Below are 18,013 nucleotides of genomic sequence, written 5' to 3'. Positions count from 1 at the left end.
AACAATTACCCTTGCCTCTCTGAGAAGCAGCACTGATGTTTGGAGAGACATAAATTCATGAGCATTTAAACACAATGATCATCAACATTTATTGAGCAGAGACTGGGCATCTCCTTAATAACACCTCATATGAAGAGCAATAACTAACCACTACTTCACTGTAGTACCTGTATTTGTGTATGAGCATAACAATACACACCAGGGGTCTCACTGTTTTATTGTGGAAGTTCTCTCCTGTCTGGCATACATGCAGTATCGTGATAACGCATCCATTACACACTACACTCAACTGATCCAGGGAACCATGAACATTCATTGTGAAAGATCAAACAGCAGAGGAAGGCGAGAGGGGGAATGAAAGAGCCTTTCTGAGATTATGACATTTCTCTTCCCTGCTATATTGTAATGATCCTATCTGCAGTACAGGCCCCTGGTTTTCTGACAGGGAAAGCACTCCATCCCAAAAAGCCGAGATGATAAAGAAGCCCAATGAAGACTGAAAAGTGCAGCCAAGGTTTACGGCGGAGAGGCTGCAGTATTACGCCAATCAGATACGTTGTGTGTTTTCCAGCCTCAGTTGCTCTTATGTTCTCGTTATAGAGTAGAATCTAGTTTTCTCTTTGATTGCCACAATCTTTCACACATCATCATCTGATATTTCTCAGCTGAGAAATACTGCTGGTTTATCAGAAATGAGATTCAGTCAATCATTCTTATCAGATTTGGAATATCTGTTGAAATAAATCCGCACCGTATGAAATATTCAATCAAAGCCATTACTTTTCTAAATTGCCACAAAACCTTTGTATACAGTTAGGGATGAAAACATGTCATGTAGACAAATTGGTCAACAACAGCAAACCTACACCACATTTTTCTGTACAGCCGGTCCAAACTTCGGTGCTGCTCCAGTTAAGCAGCTCTTATTTATTCACGCTCACAGATGGATCTGGCTCGTCTCTCCTTCAGACCGATTACCATCTGTCCTGAAACTGGTCGGGCCAGTCACAACCATTTATCTGAAATGGGGAGCGTTTGATATGATGACTGGAAGAGGAGCGCCCAACGGGAGCGCTGTTGAAGCATTTCCATTGAGAGACATGTTGGCGACTGCTGATGTGTCGAGGTCTGTTGAATCTATGGAGAGGGTAAAGAAAACTGCGGGGTGAAAGGAACAAAGAACTGCTTCATGTTGTTTATTTATCAGTTGATCTTTATTATTGTGTCATGCACATTATGTGCCAAGCCTAAAACAGGCTTAGAAGACACCATTATTGTTATAAAAAGAAAAAATACCAAATCACCAGGCAGTGATGGCTATCCGGGCGAGTGGTATAAAACATTTAAAGAGGAATTGTCTCCACTTCTTCTGAACTCCTTTAATGTAACTTTGACAGAGGGTAAAGTGCCCCCCTCTTGGAAAGAGGCGGTGATCTCAGTGATACTAAAGGGAGGTAAAGAAAAGGAATTATGTGAATCTTATAGACCTATCTCGATTTTAAATGTAGATTATAAGATTTTCACGTCAATCATCTCTAAAAGGTTTGAAAATGTTATGTCTGATTTGATCGATGAGGATCAATCAGGATTCATTAAGGGGCGACAGACTCAGGACAATATTAGACGTACTCTACATATCATAGATCACATCCAGAAACAGGGACTGGAAGCAGTATTAGTGAGCCTTGATGCCGAGAAGGCCTTTGATTGTGTCAATTGGGAATTTTTATATCAGGTACTGGAGAAATTAGGTTTTCAGAAACAGTCAATACAATGTATTCAAAGCCTTTACAAAGAACCCACAGCAAGGATAAAAATCAACGGCCACTTAACCAATAGTTTCAATCTACAAAGAGGCACTCGCCAGGGATGTTGCCTTAGCCCCACTCTATTTGCCATATTTATAGAACCTTTAGCACAGCTGATCAGACAGGATAGCAGTCTGAAGGGAATCCAAATAGGAAAACAGGAACACATCATAGGACTTTTCGCCGATGATGTTATTGTGACCCTGCTGCACCCAGATAAAACCTTTTCTAACCTGATGGCAATATTAGATGACTTCGGTAAATACTCTGGCTATAAATTAAACATGGCAAAAACACAAATCCTCACTTTCAATTACTCTCCTAATAAAGAAACCAGAGAAAAATACAAAATTAAATGGAAGGCTAAAGTATTAAAATATCTTGGAGTGACATTAACAAAAACTCTTGGCAACACGTTTGAAATCAACTATAAACAGGTCAACGAAAATATTGGAACAGATCTCAGGAGGTGGTCAGCCTTTAACCTAGATATGGGGACACGTATAGATATAGTGAAAATGAACATACTACCAAGACTACTATATCTGTTTCAATCTATTCCACAGATGATCCCAGAAGCACAATTCAGGTTGTGGGACAAATTGATTTCTAGGTTTATCTGGGCCGGCAAGAGACCAAGGGTCAGGTATAAAACACTTCAAATAAATAAAGAGGAGGGTGGTGTGTCTCTGCCTAACTTGAGACAATATTTCTATGCAGCACAAATTAGATTTGTAGTATGCGGAAGCTGCCCGCAATATGAAGCCAGATGGAAAGACATTGAAGTTAACATAGAGACCTCTCCAATCCAAGCAGTGTTAGGGGACACAGCGAATAAAATGCGCCAAGAAAGCAACATTGATATTATCAAACAGACCCTGGGTATTTGGAATAAGATGGTGAAAGACTACAAAATGGAGGGAGACGCAAGGATTTTGACTTGGCCCGCCCTGGATCACAAATTTAAACCAGGAACGAATGATATTGGCTTCAGACAGTGGTGGGACAAGGGTATAACAGCTATATGAACACTCACACAGGGTGGGCACTTCAAGAGTTTTGAACAATTACAAAAGGAATTTGATCTAGATAATAAAGATTTTTTCAGATATTTGCAAATTAGGGATTACTTTGATAAAAAAATTAAACCAGAACTATCTGTAGAGGGTAATGCAGTGGTTGAAATCCTAGTTGAAGCTTATAAAAAAAAGAGTAATAAAACTATTTCCAAAATATATCAGGGCCTACAGAAACAAAATGGAGAAAATACAGGATATGTTAAAGCAAAATGGGAGAAGGAATTAAACATAGAAATATCACAGGAGGATTGGTGTTCTATGTGGAAAGCACAGCATTCATCCACAAGCTCAAGGAAGTGGAGAGAATTTGGTTAGAGGAACTCAATTCGTTATTTTATAACACCACATATTAAAAGTAAGCAAATTCAGTTAAAGGAACCGTGCTGGAGGTTGTGCGGAAACACGAACGCCCATCACTCTCATATTTTTTGGCTATGCCCAAAAATTCAGATATTTTGGGGGAAAATATGTCTGTCTTTAAGTAAGATTCTGGGATATGAAGTCACAAACAATGTAAAGGTGCTTTACTTCTGTATTTTAAAGGATGTCATCTCAGGAAAAGATTTGTATCTGTGTAAAATATTGCTCATGGCCTGTAAGAAAACAATCACTAAGAACTGGTATCGAGCGGACACTCCAAACCTCAAACAATGGATGGACATAGTAAATCAGATTAAGACAATGGAAAAAATTACTTTCTCTCTCAGATCCAGAGGAGCGATTTTCCCAAGTAAATGGGAGAAATGGACCACCTTTATTGAAGAATTAGATGACGCTTCAATATCAGGATAAGCTTTGAACAATCAAAGAAAATATGTATAAAACTGTTATACCGGTGCGCCCCCTCGTTATTGGTTATGTTATTGTACTTGTATTGTGTGTATGTCCTTTAAAAATGTGAAAAGACTAAAATAAAAAGTTAAAAAAAAAAAAAAAATACAAATACAGACAGATACTAGACTATCTGCATCAATAAAAAACATTAAACTAATACATTTTAGACATGCACCAGAGCATTTTTTTTATTTGAACATTTCATGTATTATAGATAGTCCTAACTCTTCAAAACAATACAATAGAAAAGAAATGATTCATACTCTTCTTCTCTTAGCCAAAATTCACACAACCTGTAGGAACTTCAAGGTCCAGGGGGAGGATTCCTCTTCTCAGGTGTATGTGTAACTGAAGACCTGTGGCTCCACTAAGTATGTATCCATTGTATCAAGACAATATGTTTTATACACACAAAATGCGTTTTCTTTAAAGATATTTAGGAATTAAAGGACAGGGTGTGAAGGCCGGGCACATAAGGTGGAGACACATTAATCATCTTGCGTCCTACACACAGTACAGGTGGTTTGTTGTAGTTACTGGTGTGTAGATGTTTTCTTGACAAACATTGCGACCCTTGATGCCTTCCGAGCACCATTCAGACACCACGGCACACTTAGACATTGTTACTGACCAGGTGCATCAATCAATCGCTGCAGTCTACACTCTTTCAAATGGGTACTTCCAGGAGGATACCAAGCCCTGTCACAAAGCACTCGTCATCATAAAACGGTTCCAGGAACATGACAGTGATTTTAATTTACTTCACTACCCTGCACTTTCTCCAGGTCCCAGCCATATAGAGCGCCTTTGAGTCTGGGCAATGGACCTTCACTGTGTGAACGTACTGGTAAATATCTGCAGTAACTGTGTATGAGTATGAATAAACCAAGTAGTGGGGACTGTCAGCTTTCTGGAGTTTACGCTGTTTTGAAGCAAATGTCTCTTATGTAACTTCAGCTGTAGTGTATTTTTCAAAGGAAGTTTTAAAGTGGCCTTTGAATCTGCTCTTTTTACAATCCATTCATTTCTGTAAATAACTATAATCTATGACCACTCAGACTTGATTGCTTTAATCACATGATTAATTTAAACAGTCCCCTGGCTCCATTAATATCTGGCAGAAACCACCAAGGTTAGTAAAAAACATCCCAGCCTCACTCCACATTTGTCAAAGTGACTTATTTAAAATGTAGGAAAGTGAGAATTAGATGAACACCTTATGAAAGTAGGATCAACCAGCAATTGCATATTTTTGCTTTCTCATCGCTCAGAAGGCAAAGGGACATGAAATACAGAGATGTACTAATATCTGAATCTAATACTCAGAGAGGTACCCGATTACAGCAATTTAACGGCCTTGGGATAATTCAAGGTGAAGATGCAGGCATGAGAATGTTGTCCATCGTCCAAGTGCATGACTGGGCCCAGAGGACAAAAGATTCATCATAGTCCTGCATAAATTAGGGTAACGAGTTTACAATGATTTATTGACTTAATATCTGGACGTGATTACAGCAAAGGAGCAGATTGGAGTCATGCATGGCTGCTTTTGGATTAGAGGCAGAAATGAGCGACACTGTGCTTGTGAGAGTATGTGTAAATGTGTTTGTGTTTGTGTGTGTGTGTGTGTTTGCGTGAGTTTGCAAAGGGGGAGTGCAGCGTCTTCCACATAGCACAGTGTTAGTATGCTAATACCACAGCAGTGAGCCGTCCCTAAGGGTAAAATCATCTCTTATTCAGGCTCTGGTTCAGCCATAGGCATTCTCACTACTCAACAGATAAAGAAACAGGTCTGGCTGTTCTGCTCTGTGTGAGTACACATTTGTGTGTGTGTGTGTGTGTGTGTGTGTGTGTGTGTGTGTGTGTGTGTGTGTGTGTGTGTGTGTGTGTGTGTGTGTGTGTGTGTGTGTGTGTGTGTGTGTGTGTGTGTGTGTGTGTGTGTGTGTGTGTGTGTGTGTGTGTCCACATTTGAATTTTTGTTATTTTTGCATTGTCAGAGTTCTTTGGCTGCCATTTGTCTTTGGCTGCTGTGTGTGTTCAATCTGTTTCATGTCACACAGTAAGAAGCAAGGCACCCTTATTATAAAAACATAGAAATGGTGACATCCATCCCCACTTCTCCTACTTCCTGCTCGCTCCACGTCCTCACGGCTGTGATTTGTCTGGTGGCTCTGCAGTCAGTCCGAGCCGCCGTCTCTTGGGACACAAGGTGCAGCACTGCCTGCAGGAGCTGTTAGGGTGCATTTAGTCTGTCGGTTGTGTTTCTTACTATGCCACTCATTCTCTCACTCTTGTGTCTTTCTTGGTAATGTTGTGGGTGTAACGATTTTACAATGCACTGCTCTTTGAGGCTACATGCCAGAGGAGATCCGTACTGCTACAAAGTGAAGGAGATAAGATGCTGCTCCATAATTAATATCCAGGGGGACAAACACATGCTGCCTTTTTTTGTTACCTTTAGCAATTGCCTCTATTAATATTTCTTTCCCTCCTTTTCAGGTGGGTCTTGTGTGTGTTTTACCTTAAGGCATGTGGATGTAGCTAACCCATTGGTGAAAGCTGTTGCGGGGCGAAAACAGCCGGTACTTGCTTTACTCATTTGGCAGTTTCAGCCATTTGAAGTCTGCTCGTTACAACATGGCCCAATTATTGTTAACCTGCATGTCTGTGTACCAGTTAGATCAGCCAATTTCAAAAGTTTGAAATCTGTATTTGTGTTGATCACAACTTCTTATTCACAATTTTACTGAAAGTGCTGATACACATACAATTTGAAAGATCTGCTGGCTCTTCTAGGCTTGGTTTATTTTCTGTCCGTTTACAAAATGGTCTGTATGAATATATCACATTTCTAGTCTTAAAGGCCACTCACGGTACAGTTTTGCAATTCACCCATTCACACACACACATTCATACAGTGCATCCACTTGCAGCACTTTCTTTATCTCACATCACTCACACTCTCCCGGGGCTCAGTATAATGCCCAAGGACACTTTGGCATTCGAAATGAGGGAGACTGGGATCAAACGACCTTCTGGTCAGATTTACACTCATAAAAACAAATAGTGGAATCGTATTTCTAACTAATATTCTCACAATGCTAGAACTATGACACTGTTAATCTTGCACTATTATTATACTTTTTTTAATTCCTCAAACCTGCCAACTCACTGGATCATTAAAACAATGTGAGTTTGTCGGGAATTAATATTCGTGGAAACATGCCTGTGCACTAGTGGACGAGATTGATTCTGTAATCTTACCAGCATGATCCAGTGTCTTACGTCTATTAATTGGTTGGTGAAAGATCCGATTATTCTCAAAGGCGTGTACACATTGATATAATCAGAAATCCTGCAAATATTCATTCAGAATATTATTTTAAATCAGTTAATTATCATAGGTTCTTAGAAGATCCACCCACTGTTATTTACCAAGGAAAATGTGATGATTATATTTGTGATGAACAATCATCAATCATTAATTAAAAGCTATATATTTTCATTAAAGGTCAGACTAGAAGAACATTGTCCAGATGCCTTCACCATGAGAAGACAATGTCACAGGATTATGATATTAAATAAACAGAAGTCTTGATTTATTTATGCACTTATTTGTTCTAGGAATTGTTCATTCAATTTTTAAAATGACAAAGTGACAATATCTCTAATAACAATTTTATCAGAAACATGTCACATAGGCCTTCAGTTCAGGAGTGTTACTGGCACAGAAGAATATGTCTCATATTAAAAAATAAAATAATTGGAGGGGGGTTAGCTTTGCCTGCTACAGTGTTCGTTCTGTCTGCTCTGTTATTTACCAGCCACATGTTTTCTTTATAGCAGTAATGACACCGTTCTATCGATGGCAGATGGGCCCTCAGGCTGATATCAGCTTTGAGTTTCCTCCTAATCTAACTTAAAAAACATGAACTGGGTCTCGTCCTGAAACTTAGCTTGTTGAACGCGTGACCCAGCGAGCATTCTCTATGGAAAATGGCACTGATGATGTCAGTTTGCAGGCTAGACAGCTTATTATATGGTCATCTTCAGAACATTAAACGGCATGTAATCATACCTGCAAATGTCACTTTGGTCAGTTTAGATGCCGGCCTGGTCCTTACTCTTCATTACCACTGCTTGCAGTCTGCCCTTGGCTCGTAACCTACACCATAAGAATGTTTACTCGTTCTCGAGCAGTACCAAAGTTAGCCTGCCAGCTGATGCCAATCGAACACAGACAGCGACACTCCCCCTCCCACAGCTGATAGAAAAAGGAGCATTTCTGATATTTTCCCAAAGACTTTTCTGTCATTTAATGGTTAAAAAGATAGTCATTTTTAAATAATTTAAACAATATTTCAGGCCGCATAAAGGGATGACATGATTTTACTTTCAGTGTCACACCTTGTAATGTGTGAAGGTTATTATTCCACATGTTAAATGCCATGGCACCGAAAAGACAAAATACAAAATTCAAAGGAATACCTAATTATTGGTTGTTAGGAAAATGTCACAAAAAGGTTTACAGGAGGTTGTCAGCTACTACTTTGCTTGAGGGATAGTGACCTCTAAAAAAGCTGCTAGCGAACTGAAAGTCACAATATTTCTAGCAGTTGTTAATGCTTTGCTACACCTTTGTATTGGCTCTTATCACTGGAGTGAAATGCATTGATATTTTTAGGGAAGAGCTGCTATCCCTAACCGTAACCATCCAAACAAGATATCTAACGCTACCCCTTACCCTAAGCTAAACCTAATTCTAACCCTTAAATATATTGTAACCCTCAAACAGCCCTTTGAAGAAGTTAGGACCAGCCAAAATGTCCTCACTTTGTAGGGTCTATGCTTAAAATGTAACAGGAACACATACACACAAACACAGAGTATACTTTTTGTTTATGGTTTTGTTTTATTTGTCATCATTATACCATCATTTTATCTAATGAAACATAACACATTTGTATTTTGTAACGGTTGCCTCTCTGCAACTGTAATACACTAATCTTGAGCAGACTGCTGTTTAGGCTGGCCCTAGGTGGTACCACATAGGTGCTGCATGAGTGATTGTGTGTTTAGTGGAAAAAAAAAAGCTACAGTGGAACCAATCAAGTCCAAATTATTGTGTCATAATGGAAAATAAATCTCTGCTCTGCATGTGAATTGAATTGGTTCATTATAGTCAGGACAGACTGCAGCTCTACACTACATTCTCACACACTTACCATCTATGTGAGCAAGTGTGCAACTATGACGTCTGTCAGCAGTGTCGTTAAATGAGTTTGTCAAAGTCAAATTTATTCCAGAAAAGAGAGATTTACTTAATAAATTCTGCCAATCATATTTTATTTAAAGCCTGAGTGTTTTGACCCACTGGTCTGGTAAAAGTTTGTCCTGGGTTCCCCTCTCTCCTGAGGAGAGACACATGCAAATTAGATTGCAAGCCTGACCCTTCGGGCAAACACAGTATTCCAGTCAAACCTGCTTTAGATTATGTTAGGTTCAAGGTGTCAGTCAGAAAGATTGAAAGATTAAAAATATGTAATCATATTAATTAAGCCTAGCTTACCTGATAATTGCCTTCCAGGGACGATAAAAAAGCCCCAGTGTATTGGCTTAATGCTGCCATATATGTTCTGATTGCCACAAAATCTACCTTTACGTATTAATTCACCTCTGTTTTCCTCTCCTTTTTTTTTTTTTGCAGTGTTGTTCGGTCAGTTTGTGGTTTTCCAAACTTTGACCAGTGATGTGGTGGAGATCTACGATGGATCCTCCACAGATTCAGCCCTGCTCTCCTCCATATATGGATCCCACTCAGGTAATAAAAAATAACATAACTCTGCATCCCCTGAGCCTAGATTCTTATTCTATTTATTTATTCTACTTGATCATAGGTGTGAGTAGTAGTTCGGTCCAGCACAGCATTTTGCACTGCAGGCGAGACAGCACGACCGTCTCTCAACTCAATTAAAATCAAACTAGAAGGGCGCTTGGAGAACGCATACCTCTGCCAAGGCTAACACCCTATCTCGCCATGTTAAAGAGAATGAAAAAAATAAATCCTGCATTTGTCCGTTTATTCAGACCCACTTAAATGTAATAGATTTTTCCCTGGGTCATGCTGCACCCCTGTGCCAATAAAAATGGTTGAGAAGTCTTTTCGTAATCCTGGAAAGTAACAGACACACAAATGGCAATGAATACATAGCCTCCTTGGCTAAAATTAAAGCAGCTCTATGTTGCCAATAATTAATGGATTGTTTCCCTTCTTACATTTCTGTACATCAAAACACAATGATAAAGAAAACATTTAAATTGCAAATGAATAGACTCTTGAGATCTCACTTAAAACAACAAAAGCGATGTAGCTGTCTGATATTGTTGTCTCTCACCACTTGATTAGGCTGAAACAATGTAAAAATTCAAATGAATCTATTCAATATTCTGAGGATACAATGTGGATCAGATCGTACATAAGACACAAACAACCACCCGATCTTCTTTCTTTTGATAATTTGCATGTAGCGAGACTATGTTATTGTTTTATGTTCATAGTCGTCACTTATTTGTTTATATCTTATCTCTGCCCATTTGTTAACCATTTAATCTGCAACAATCTTGTTTATGTTTGATTTAATATTTTAGGCGAGACACTTCCTTTGAGTTCAGGAAACAAGATAACCCTCAAGTTTTCAACGAATGGGACTGAAACGGCAAAAGGTTTTCATTTTGTTTACCAAGGTAAGACTGCTTTTTCTGATGCGCTCCCTGAATTCTGATGTGGAATCTTATTTGTTGCGATTGAGTGTGTTTGCCTCCTTTTGAAAAAAGATACTTCAGCTTTGCTCTCATCACGTATAGTGCTGTTCAGCCAGAGTGCCATTGGCCGTGGCTGGACATGGCTGAGCAGAGCAGGATGATGTGGAGTGAAAGAGTCTATCGTGTCAGCGCAGACAAGAGCGACTAATGATGTGCGAGGAGATTCACAAGGGCTTCGCCATTTCTCTCTACCTCCTTTTGTCTTGCCATCTCTCTTCTCCTGGTTGTCTGCCTGCCTACCACACCCATCCACCACTCTTTGTCTTTGTACTTCTTCCTCTCATGCTCGCTTCATCCCCTCTTATCCCCTAGCTGTTCCCCGGACGAGTGCCAGTCAGTGCAGCTCGGTTCCCGAGCCGCGGTTTGGGAAGCGGATTGGGAACGACTTTGGCATCGGTATGGCCGTACTGTTTGAGTGCAATCCAGGCTACACGCTGCACGGCTCTAACGCCATCAGGTGCGAGGCCGTGCCCAGTACCCTCGCCCAGTGGAACGGCACTGTGCCCACATGTGTTGGTAAGCGCACTTATCCTCCTATACCCTCGCTTCATCCCCTGCATGTAGACTGTATTTCTATGCCTCAAAGCCACAAACACACCCACACCCACACACACACCCACACATCACACACAGACACACACACACACACACACATCCAAAAGCAGGAGCAGGTGCAAACTAATTTTGGCGTCTGCTTTTCCTAGTCATTACTTATCCAAATGTCTGTCACCCATTACAAAGCATCCACCTATCTCTGGTCTTGATGGCTCAGACAGGAAGAAAGAGGCAAGGACAAACATAACAACAAAGTGTCACATAAATTGTATACCCGGGGACAAGCGATTTCAGTTTGTGTCTTTCTAGATTAATGGGAAAACAAATTGCAGTGTAAACTGAATCTAACAGCAAGACACACTTCAACTTGAGATTGTTAGGTAACTTTTGCTTTGTAACCCACATGCATTATATATATACAACAGTTTTTTTATAGATAAAAGTAGTAAATACAAAAGACATGCAATATAATGTGTATTTATTACAGTATCATTATCCATAAAGTCAGGATTAATGCATGAGGTGTACAACGCATCACAAACAACATAGTGATTTATGGATGTGATGAAACATTATAATGCAATTAATCAGGTGCACCAAGTACAATCTGGACTTGTATGCACAGTAGCCTGCAATAAAGCATGGTTTTGTCACACCACTTCTTTTATACCTTAATAATAACATGTATGATATTACAATGTGAAAACAATGTGACAATGGGAAGTAATGACCTAAACCTTTATATCAGGTTTCAGCTCATTACTTAGCTGCCCAGCCTTAACTCCACTGCTTTGGTTCACTCTCGCTGCTCTTTTTGTTTTCGGTGAAACAGGCGTCTGTAGATTTCAGTGAGAAAACTCAGTGAACGCTACCTGCTCAGCACCAAACAGACAGACAGAGTTAGCAATTACAGTAGCTGGTCAAAAAAGTGCAGCACTTAAGGCTGCTGCACACTACAGGATGTTCAACTCTTTTATTTATTTATTTTTTAATTATGGGAGACCCCACTCTTATAGTCTTCAGAACACACAATAGATGATTTGAGCACAACATAAAACCACACACTTGCCTTGTCTTCTTCTTCAGTTATTTAATGGCGGTTGGCAAACAACTTTTAGGCGCATTACCACAACCCTCTGAACTGGAGTATGGAAAACGTGTGTGATTAAATGTTCAGACAAAAAAAAACATGGAGGAGGACCGACGCTCTGTGTCTGTTTGTTTGTCAGCTCTCTAATTTGCTATTATGGGTTTCTGTTGGAGCTGATTCGCAATCGGGGAGGCTCTGACTCAATCGGTAGCATCCGGATAATTTTGGGTCACGTTCCGCAGCGATGGTGTCCACGATTTGATACTATATAAATTACATATTATATATGATATTAATGATCAAATATGCATCTCGTACTTTTGATTTTCCTGCTGTTCTCCTGGAGTTTTAATTTCCCCCAAATTTTGACCGGCGCCGAGAAGTGCGCGTCCGGTGTGAACAGCCAGGCTGCGGCACGCTCGAGAATTGATGCTGCGCTGTGCTTCGGGGCCCTTACCGGTGTGCACCTGGTGTTAAACAGCAACAATATGCTGCATGGAAAATAAGCATATGTCTGCTAAAAAGTTATCTATATCAGTTAACAGGATGATATGTTAATGACATGTTTATAAGTGGACAATAAATATGTTATTGCAGCCTTATTTAACTCAATCACGTACAATCACTATCTGTTTTGCTATATCCACAAATTTGTTTCATAATGTTGACTGAACAACATTGTTTATAGTAAATAAAGTCAATAAATATGTGTCATAAATAAGGATTGAGAGGAAGTGTTGTCAGGCTTTTAAATGTTGTAGCTGGATTGAGGTTTTGATATTACTGGGTGGGGAAAAAAAGTAAACCAAAGAATACGAATGCTTTAGAGATTGTCTTCTACACAACATAAGACAGCAACTCTTCAACAAAAGTAGTCATCGGATATCATATCGTTTGATGTCATTTTATTCAAAAGATTCATAAATCAAAATGATGGGTAGACAGGAACCAGAAGTCTGATTTATTTTGATATTGCCAGAAAATACAAGGATACTGGTCTGTATGCAGCAGCCATGGAATTTACAGCCACATTTAATGGCCTATATGCAAAGTGTGGATCATCCACTGAAGCGAAAAAAGTCTCTCTCTACATGTTTTTTTGGCTCGAACCTTGCGCATAAAACCCTTCCCTCATAAATACAGAATGCATAGCATGAGCAGATTTGCGTGCCTTGTCGGCACACATTGTTACCAGACATATAAATACACATGTGGAGGGACATGCACTTGGTCTCACAAGGACACCCACCTGTCTACCTTGGGAAGATAAAGAACCACAGATGAAGTAGGCAGGAATCTATTGAAGTTAGGCCTTGTGCCAGACAGCAAATAGTTCCAGCTGGTGAGTGCAGGAGATTTCAAGCCAGGGTTCATCCGAGTTTACTGCCAAGTGGTGAGCGAATAGTGGTGGCACGTGCAATTCCATTTTAAACATAGTGATTTTTATCTGGAGATTGAATCTGGCTGCGGCATCTCCCCCAGCGGCAGTGTACTCGTCCAGAATAATGGATATGGTTTCATGGAAGCTTCAGCAAAAACACTATGCTCAATTACTCAAGGCCACTTTATGAGATATGGCGGTATCAGACGCTGCTCTTCTATGAGGTACCTGTGTTTTAGAAGATAGATATCCAGCTCCTTGTCCGGGCTGTGATTGACCCGGCGCGTCATGCTAAACTTGTTATGCTTTTCAGCTTGCAAACACAAAGCTGCCGATTTACTGCTTTGGTGTTGAGTTGTGCTCACACAACATTTTATCCTGATTTAATTATCCTCACCTGAATGGTTCCATAATTTTTGGCTGACCTCTGTGTGTGGAGTTTATGGAGAATGGTTGACTTGAATAAATGTTTTTGCTGGTACCAGGTGGAGTTTGACTTTGCAGTCAGCCTTTTAAAATGTATGTTATGCAGCTGAACTGGATTTTTCAGTGTCATGTGTAAATTATGGAATCTCTTCAGTGGATATTAACTAGGGTCTTGTGCTGGTTACAATACAATTTTTAAAACCAGTTTTCTGTTGGAGCTGAATTTCACAGATAGTAAATCAGCTCTGATTATAGAAAATCATGACTGCCCAATGTTACATAAGCTCACAGATTGCCATGATTCATACTAAGTATGCCCACACTGTGGATCTCACTGTTGGCTCAAACTCACTTCTGTGAAGGTGTTAACTACTGCATGGTGTCGTGTTGAGCTTGTTTTCTAACAGTGGATTCCTTTTTTGGAATAACTTTCCACAACCATTTAAAGTGTCTCATCCTGGTCTGGAGCAGAAGTAGAAACACTTTGAGGTCATGCTACTTTTAGGATTTTACTCAAGTTCCTGTATAGTATGACAGTGGAAATTATTGCTTTTTGACTAACACTGGTTTAAGTACTTTATTTAATCAAGGATGTAAGCGACACAAATTCAAGTACCATATAAAAGAACATTCACCACCCACTGCATACAGAGAGCAAATATCTGTTTGTAAATAGTTTTTTTTAGTCATTAAGCTGTGAAGTTTAATTTTGCTCAATTTATTAAGCATAATAACTTTGACCCTCTGGCTAATTTGGACCATTTCTTTGAGCCCCCAAAAACACAATTTGTCCTAAATATTGGAGCAAAAGCATTTTCTCCTTATTCAATTTCCAATTAAAATGCTTTACATAAATTTGGGAGTGTTTAGTTTCCCATAGTTGTCTTCACACTCTTTCATACAATACACTAACTTCATATAATGACAGGGGTGTCAGCTTTAATGTTTATTTTATAACTATGCTTCTTGATGACAAAAATAGGATGCTGTGGCAGATATATTAAATATGATTTTTGTATTAAGTTTGCAACGTTGCCACGTTCGGGATGAATTATATAAATATTTGTAAGTGAATTAACAGTTGGCCGTATTTTAGTGTGTGTAGATATTTAATCTAGAATGACTTTATCCTGAAAATATTTAGCTGTTCAGGAATACATAATTAAATTATCACAAATTGTTAACACGTTTGTATTACACTACAAACATTAAATCCATTGAGATTTTTGACTTCTCGATTACAGCACTTTTAATTAAAAGTCCCTCAGTATCAGATGGTGCAGAAAAGTGTATCATAGTGTGTGTGGTCCCCAGGCCTGTCTACCTGTGGTATCTGACATATGAGCCTGCTGCAGATTGAGAGGGGCGGGGGAGCGTTTTATGAGTGTCATGATTTTTAATCTTGCTCCACCAATTACATTAACTGACAGCTCAGGGAAGTCAAAGGAGCCATTAAATTACACTGAATTACTGGGTCTTTCCCTGAAACGGGTCCGTTGCTTGTTGTCAGGACTTTGGTCTCTTGGAATAAGCATTTAAGTTTGGTATTCTTTGGGAGAAAAAAAAAACGCCATTATTTCCCTGGACCTTATTTCAGATGTGAGGGTTAGAACTCATAATCATAATGAAAAACATAATTGTTTTCATACTGTGTACCTCAATTCTTTTCATTTAATTTTGGAAATCCAGCAGGAAATGATAAAAGAGAAAACAAATACAAATTAAATAGTCTGATTACTCATCACATGCTATTATTATTATTATTATAATTATTATAATTATTATTGTATTATTTTTAGTTTATTATTATTTAATACATGAACGCATCAAACCGTCAAAGGAGCCTTAACCAATCTCCACAGGTCAGTTCACTAAATTTCATAGGCACTGACCTTCATCTTTCAGTTGCTCAGCAGAATTCAAAACATTACACAAGCTGCTCTCTTTCAGTTGTGATGTAGGAGTTAATCGATTTCAGTGCAGATTCCTCTACGTGTGACACGCGTAAGCTAGAGATGACATTGCTGTTGCAGTCATTATGTGGAAGTGTGATTGCTGCACTGTGTCATTGCTCTGAGGTACAGTACAGAAGTAATTTCCTCTAATGTCCTACTCGGAGTGAAGGAACAAAGAAAGTCACTTTGGCAGGATTCCTCGACCATGTGTATGAGGGCAGATAACACCTGTAAAATATTGATAAGCTTTATATTGTGGCAAGCCCATAGCTAAAAACGTCTGTGTGTGTTTTTCCCTCGTTTCTAGTAGGGGCATGTTTTATTTCTCTGTTGATTCCCAAGTCTCTTGTCTTTCACATGGAAGCCTCCAGTGGCTGCATCAACAACAGTAATTGTCATTGACCTGTACAGGGTAAAGCCCTGTCCTTGACAAATAGCATCTGGTTCTTCATTTTGAGAACACATTGTACTACTCTGCTGAAAGGCTTCCTCCGCTCAGAGTGACAGCCATCCTCATGTTCCCTCACTGTAGGGGAACTGTTCAATACCACTAGCTAACCATGGATATCAGAGGGCTGATGCTGCAGTTTCTGGGGTGGATGTAAAGGAAGACAGAGGGTCTTCTGTTTCCCTATACTGCAGTTATATCTTTAGAGAATCTAAGATACACATGTATAAGCTGTGCAAAGGGAGAAAAAGGAAAAAGAGGAGATGGTACATTTTAGTAACTGGCTTTAGATCTTCACACCACATAATCTGTCAGCAGAGCAATGGGTTTTGACAGAGCAAAGCAACAATGAAAAAGCAAGTACACTTCTGCAATCAGACCTATTGGGATGATAACAGATATACTTGGCTCTAATGAAAAAGTCATAAGAGCCTGATAGGTAATAACATGCATTAGCCAGCATGACCTTGATTAACTTCAAACATGTGGAAGAACATTTGCAGACTATGAGAATGTTTCCATGGAGCCAGCGAGTGCTTCAGGTTGTGAAAACCCACTATTCATCCATTTCACAAGAAACCTCAGGTGGACTTCCAGAGCGTGTGCCTGGGTTGTAGACTTTCCCAGATGCCACTGAACTACCCACAATTCATTTCCACATGACTTCTGAAACTAGTTTTTACAATTACAAACTAAAGAAACTAAATGGACTTATTATGAACGTGTAAAACATTGACTTGATTAAGATGTTACGTGAAGTGTAGTAAGCCAGAAATATTATTTAAACTACAAAATGATACAGAAATATCTTGAACTAAAGGCTCTACAAAAAATCTAAATACTATTTATTATTATAGTCTTGATTGAGGGTAACCTGTAAATCTCTGCAATGTATTGCCATAAGAAATAAAGTCTTCAAAAGACGATGATATAAGGCAAAACCAGCGGCGACCACTGTGTATACAGGTTGCCTGTGGAGACTGGATGTGAGGATGGTGAAAATGTCATTGTACGTCCAACTGAAGTCCACATGGTCTCATTCCATTAGTCCAGAGGGTGGATATTTGGAGTCAGTCTGTGTTTCTAATGGAAGGGAATTCATCTGTCTTTTTTGTTGAGTGTAATAAACCAAATGATTGTGGTCTGCAAAGCTGGGTTACCACAATCCTTAATGGACAAAGAGTGAAGCCAAACACTATGTACAACATAGCTGGCCAGATACAAAGCCAATTGGCATCCATCTGAAAAGCAATAAAGAAATTGAAGCTGTTATTGCCCTTCCCTCATTTTTTTTTACCAATGCTCAAATCCGTCTCAGTGCCTGACAGTGTCACCATGACCAGGCCACTGACTCCAATTCACCATAAATCTGAGAGCTGAGAGGCTCAATAAATATGTTACTTGTGGCACTGGAAGAAACAAGGTCCGTGCATGAATAGCATTCACAATTGAAATATGTGATTTGTGTTGCGTCTGCAAGATAAAATTACACATCAGGGTTGAACTTTTTACTTCCAAGGAAGCGACAAGTGCGTGCTGCAATGCAGCGCTCTGAATATGACAATGCAGTAATATCATGTGGACAAGGAGGCATATTCTAGTAAAATAACAAAGT

The 18,013-nt window shown here is 39.4% G+C and overlaps 1 protein-coding gene across 2 annotated transcripts in view; it reads left to right on the top strand.

The window, feature by feature from the left end:
- LOC133013799 (CUB and sushi domain-containing protein 3-like) overlaps positions 1-18,013 on the top strand; it is a 212,376-nt gene that overhangs the window by 107,838 nt on the left and 86,525 nt on the right. For both annotated transcript variants that reach the window (XM_061080848.1, XM_061080847.1), the window contains 3 exons: positions 9,429-9,542; positions 10,370-10,465; positions 10,856-11,059. In XM_061080848.1, coding sequence (XP_060936831.1) covers positions 9,429-9,542; positions 10,370-10,465; positions 10,856-11,059 — 414 coding nt within the window. The remainder of the gene's footprint in view (positions 1-9,428; positions 9,543-10,369; positions 10,466-10,855; positions 11,060-18,013) is intronic.

Source organism: Limanda limanda, chromosome 11 (assembly GCF_963576545.1).
Source record: "Limanda limanda chromosome 11, fLimLim1.1, whole genome shotgun sequence".
In the NCBI taxonomy this organism is placed as follows: Eukaryota; Metazoa; Chordata; class Actinopteri; order Pleuronectiformes; family Pleuronectidae; genus Limanda; species Limanda limanda.
This window is presented reverse-complemented; position numbering and strand designations above follow the sequence as displayed.